The 4,532-nt window shown below is 51.5% G+C and overlaps 1 protein-coding gene across 1 annotated transcript; it reads right to left on the bottom strand.

Annotated features, from left to right (window-relative positions):
• Positions 1-254: 254 nt before the first annotated feature.
• Pla2g5 (phospholipase A2 group V) lies at positions 255-4,283 on the bottom strand. The gene is made up of 4 exons (XM_076863280.1): positions 4,244-4,283; positions 2,922-3,066; positions 511-617; positions 255-379 (listed from the first exon to the last, which is right to left on the bottom strand). Exons 1-4 carry the CDS (start codon positions 4,281-4,283, stop codon positions 255-257), a joined length of 417 nt encoding a protein of 138 aa, XP_076719395.1.
• Positions 4,284-4,532: the final 249 nt, after the last annotated feature.

The raw sequence follows: 4,532 nt of genomic DNA on the forward strand, positions 1-4,532 counted from the left end.
CTGGGACAGAGGTCCCAGCTTCAGAAGGGCTGGCCTTACAAGTGGAGGCCCAGGGACCTCGGGGTCCTTGCTGAGAGTTCTAGAACATTCTCTTGGGACTCCCGGGGGGACAGGAAACCTAGGGCTCCTCCAGGCCCAGTGGAGCATGGAGAAAGAATGAGACCTGGGAGCAGCTGTCAGGACCAGCAGAGAGGGCACTGCGCTGCAGGAGAGGACAGGCATGTCCCCACCGGGGCGGAGGCCACCGAGGGCAGCTAGGAGCAGAAGATGTTGGGGAAGTACTGGTAATGAGGGTTGTAGCTCCAGAGGTTTCTCTTCAGGCAGTAGACAAGCTTCCGGTCACAGGCGCAGAGACCCACTTGACAGAAGGGCCCGTGTTCTGCAAAAGACACACTAAATCACAATGAGGAGCGGAAGGATCCACGCTACCAATACACACTGACTTGCTCCAAGGGGAGCTGAACTCAGAGGCAGGAGAGTCCCAGGCCTGAAGGGGAGCCGCAGCCTTACCACAGATGACCAGGCCCCGCGTGAATCGGTACTGGTACGACTGTGTCCGGATGCCACAGCCCTCGTCCTCCAGCCGCCCATAGCAGCGGTCATGCATCCAACAGCACCTGCCAAGGCGAGAGACTCGGACCCTGAGTCAGGGGGAACCTTCTGACCCCTCGTCCCTGGGAAAGATACCAAGGAGAAATAGTTCTTGTCAAGCGTGGACAAAATTAGAGCTGGGGGGAGGACCCCTGTCGGCCTGTCTGTCTGTTCTAAGGACTTTCTGAAACCCCACGAGAAGTCCCCCCTGTCCTTCACGTGCCCCGTGCCTGGTGCAGCTTGCCTGCATGCACACAGATCACTGGAACAAAGTTATGTTTGGCACACTTTAAGCCCGGGACAGTTCAGAGAAGACACTCTGGACAGAGTGTGTGCTCAGCAAGGCACCTCCAGCAGCGAGCTGAGGCCAGCTCCTGCCCAGGGCCCCCAACACACGTGAGCTTTGTATCCAAGCAGCTCATGTCAATTTCCCCCTTTTCTGCTAATAAAAGCTTCCCGTGCGGCAACCTTCTAGATCTGCCCATAGTTGACCAGGGCACAGGAACTCCTGTTGCAATTCTCTGCTGTTCCCAAATCAATATTTGGTGACTCTGAATGTTATTTCGGTTGACATCCCTAACTGGTGCAAAAGCGTGATCATGTCCCTTTTGTAGAGGTCGCCTTAGTGGATGCAGACGGACAGTAACAGGACCTGGTACCATGGCTGAGTACTTCCCTCGCTCCACTAGGGATGCCACTGGCCATTTTCCTGACCTGCTTTTGACTACTGAGTTCACCTTTAAAGGACACTTCCCAGGCCCTGTTTCAGGTGGGTGTGGCCTGGAGAATGGGTGGAAGTGCTGCAGGTGGCTTCTACACCCCAGGAGAACCTCCCACCTGCCTTCCACTTTCTTCTCTTTCTCCACCTTTGACTGGATGGAGATGAACCAGCCGAAGACCCTGCAGCCACAGAAGATGGCCACGCCATAGATGGGAGGGGCCTGGTCCCCTTGATCAGCATGTGATTTGCATGGAACTGCTGTCTGAGCAAAAAAAATTAATCTCTAGTATGTTAAATGCAGCTAGGTTGCATTCAAATTTTTTTTTTGATTTGCAGAAAAAATGTGATCATATAGGCAAAACACCCAGTTTCCCCAGTTACTAACACATTATTATTAGTATGACTTCTGTACTCCTCTGACATGCTCCTGTTGACGTGGGGCTTTGTTTTGTTTGATTCATTCTTCTTGGCACTATAAGCAGTAGAACCAAAAGTACAGCCTCATCTTGTACATTTCCTGCCTGATAGGACTAGCCACTTCTTCCAAAAGCTTTGATTCCTCTTAATGAAGAATGGCACGAGAAGCCAGATAGAGGCTCGAGGTGTGCTTGTTGCAGATCAAAAATATATGTTCAGACGAACATATCCCATATTCCTGTATGGAGCCACCCACATCTATGTGAAGATAAACCGAGTCCACACTGATGTGTCCAGCTCAAATCCATTACCACACGGCTCATACTAGCGCCTCTCTGTCTTGTCTATAAATTCCCACTCCAATAGCGAGGGGCTCGACTCCAGCCACGCCCTGCCATTCATGGGTATCAGGATTGTTAACTCCACAGGTTGAGTTTCTCCTTCTCACACATTCTTCTAGGATCGACACTTCCCAATTAAGAGGTGGACCCTAGTTCCCCTCTTTCCAGCCCTTTTTGTTTTTTATTTTGAGACAGGGTCTTGCTAAGCTGCTAAGGCTGGTCTCCTACTTGCGATCCTCCTGCCTCAGCCTCCTGAGTCACTGGGATTATAGGCATCCACCACTGTGCCCAGCTTTCTTCTTTCTCTTTGGTTGGCACATAATAACTGCACACATTTATGGGGTACAATGTGGTAATTTGATACATGTATACTATGCAATGAGCAAATCAGGGTAAGTAACATATCCCTGTCCTCAGACATCCAGCATTCCTGTGTGGTAAGGCCATTAGGAACCCCCTCTTCCAGCTATTTGGAAATGTCTACTATGTTACTAACCATGGTCAACCTGCCATGTCACTTGGAATATCAGAATTTATTCTTCATGACTAATTGTAACTTGTACATCTTAAAAGCTTTGTGGCAGCCTCATCCAAGGGGACAGTGTAAGTGACACTGTGTAATTTCTGACGTTGTTGATAAGTATGCCATTCCTTTTTGTGTTTTGCTTTGCAGTTTGGGATCATTCTTTCTTAGAACTCAAGAGCTGCCATACTGTGAGGAAGCCCAAGCATGCTGGGAGAGGCCTCAGTGGGAGGAACTGAGGCCCTGGCCCTTGCCAGACATGGAATTGAATTCGCTGATGTGGGTGCAGAGCCCAGAGCCTCAATGGCACTAGTGACAATCAGCTCACCAGTCAGTGCCATCCTTGGGAGTTCCTCGGCCGCCCCAGCCACAGTAACAGCCGTAGAAGCCGTAGTTCTTCAGGGCATTCTTGCCGGTCACCTTCTCGATCATGGACTTCAGGTCCAGCAAGCCCCCTGGCACGGCAGGAACACCTGAAAGACAGCCCATGTCCCCAGGTGACACTGCTGCGCCTGTTCCCAGCATCTCTTGCCCTTTCTCCCACCCTCTTTTATTCTCCTAATTAGCTGGAGGGTGCGAGGTGGTGAAGGGCAGGCAGCATGGAGAGGTGGAGAAGAGTTGGGCTTAGAAAATTGAAATAGCCCAGCCCATGAAAATTAGCAAACTTGGGTTCAAATTCTGGCCCTGGCACTCATTTGAATATAGGATTGAAAAGGCCCCTTCATCTCGCTTTAGTTTCCTCATCTGGAATATATGGGGGCCTAAAATTAGCACCTACCTCTTGGAGTTGGCAAGATACAGTATAAATTCTGAGCACAGTGGCAGACGCATCATAAGGGACTGAGACATATTGGGTATAATTCACACGGTATCTGCGCAAAGCAAGCAGACATGAGCTTCTTGCGATGTCCCTTCTTCCTCACCCCCTTTCTCTAACACCTTTGAAAACATAAGAAAGGGTGGGACCCTTAGAAGTCACTGAAGCCAGCTCCTTCATCTCACCAGTTGGGAACCTGAGGTTTCCCCTGAGGCCAGAAGGAAAAGCATCCTGGCATGTCCAGGAGGCTCTCTCCCCTCCCTGTGCCAAGTGTGGTTCCTCCTGGGGTCCCCAGAGATTGGGAAAGACATCCAAGAGCAGGACTGCCTGTCAGGGCTGTGTGCAGGGTCACAGGGTTGTGGCCAAGCCCAAAGCCAGGTATGTGATCACCTCCAAGTTGAGGGGGTGCCGAGAGCAGGGTCTGCAGAGGACCTGGACAGGCCGAGCAGAGAATGGCCCGGGAATCATGGGCTGGACTATTTCAATAAGGGTCTTGGGTTCTACTTTGGTCTCTTTGTTTTGGCCTCATTTTATTTTGCATCCCAGGGGAAAAAAAAAATTTCTCCTCCCATATTTGCAAGCTGCCCATCTTCATGCTCACAATTTCATACACTCAGCATCTGAATTCTGTCACAGGCCTGGCTATCCGCACCATCGTCCTCCATTAGACAACGAAGCGGAGGCCCAGGGAGGTGAAGGCACTCGCTGCATCCACATCAGCGCAGTAAAAGCAGAGCTGGATGCAAACGTCAGGCTCTATGAGCTCAAGACTGGCCTTTCCACCACCCTGTCACTCCAAGGGGGTCACTTAGAGGATAGGGGCCGACACTTACCATAAGCCAGGAACCAAGCCAGTGTGAGGAGCCCCTTCATCTCTGAGGTTCTGGAAAAGAAACACAGCCCACGATGCAGCAGGCAATGCCCTGGGGCCCAGCAGACCCCTCGGGTCTCCCACCAGGTGTACCCATTCCCCTGCTCCCACCTTGGGGGGGCGGCAATAAACAGATAAGCAGACCACTCCAGCCAGAAAGGACGAGACCAGCCTCCCCGAGTTGGTCCTGGAGACAGGAGCCATTAATGGAAGGATTGGTGGGGACATTGTCCCCATCGGGGGTGGCAGAG

Source organism: Callospermophilus lateralis, chromosome 7 (genome assembly GCF_048772815.1).
Source record: "Callospermophilus lateralis isolate mCalLat2 chromosome 7, mCalLat2.hap1, whole genome shotgun sequence".
Taxonomy (NCBI): domain Eukaryota; kingdom Metazoa; phylum Chordata; class Mammalia; order Rodentia; family Sciuridae; genus Callospermophilus; species Callospermophilus lateralis.

Excerpts from the sequence above, each read along its gene's own strand:
- Pla2g5 (XM_076863280.1), bottom strand. The coding sequence starts at position 4,283 with ATGAAGGGGCTCCTCACACTGGCTTGGTTCCTGGCTTATG. Across the intron at positions 3,067-4,243 it reads GGCTTGGTTCCTGGCTTATG|GTGTTCCTGCCGTGCCAGGG; the intron begins GTAAGTGTCGGC and ends GCTGTCTTTCAG. Across the intron at positions 618-2,921 it reads CCCAAGGATGGCACTGACTG|GTGCTGTTGGATGCATGACC; the intron begins GTGAGCTGATTG and ends TCGCCTTGGCAG.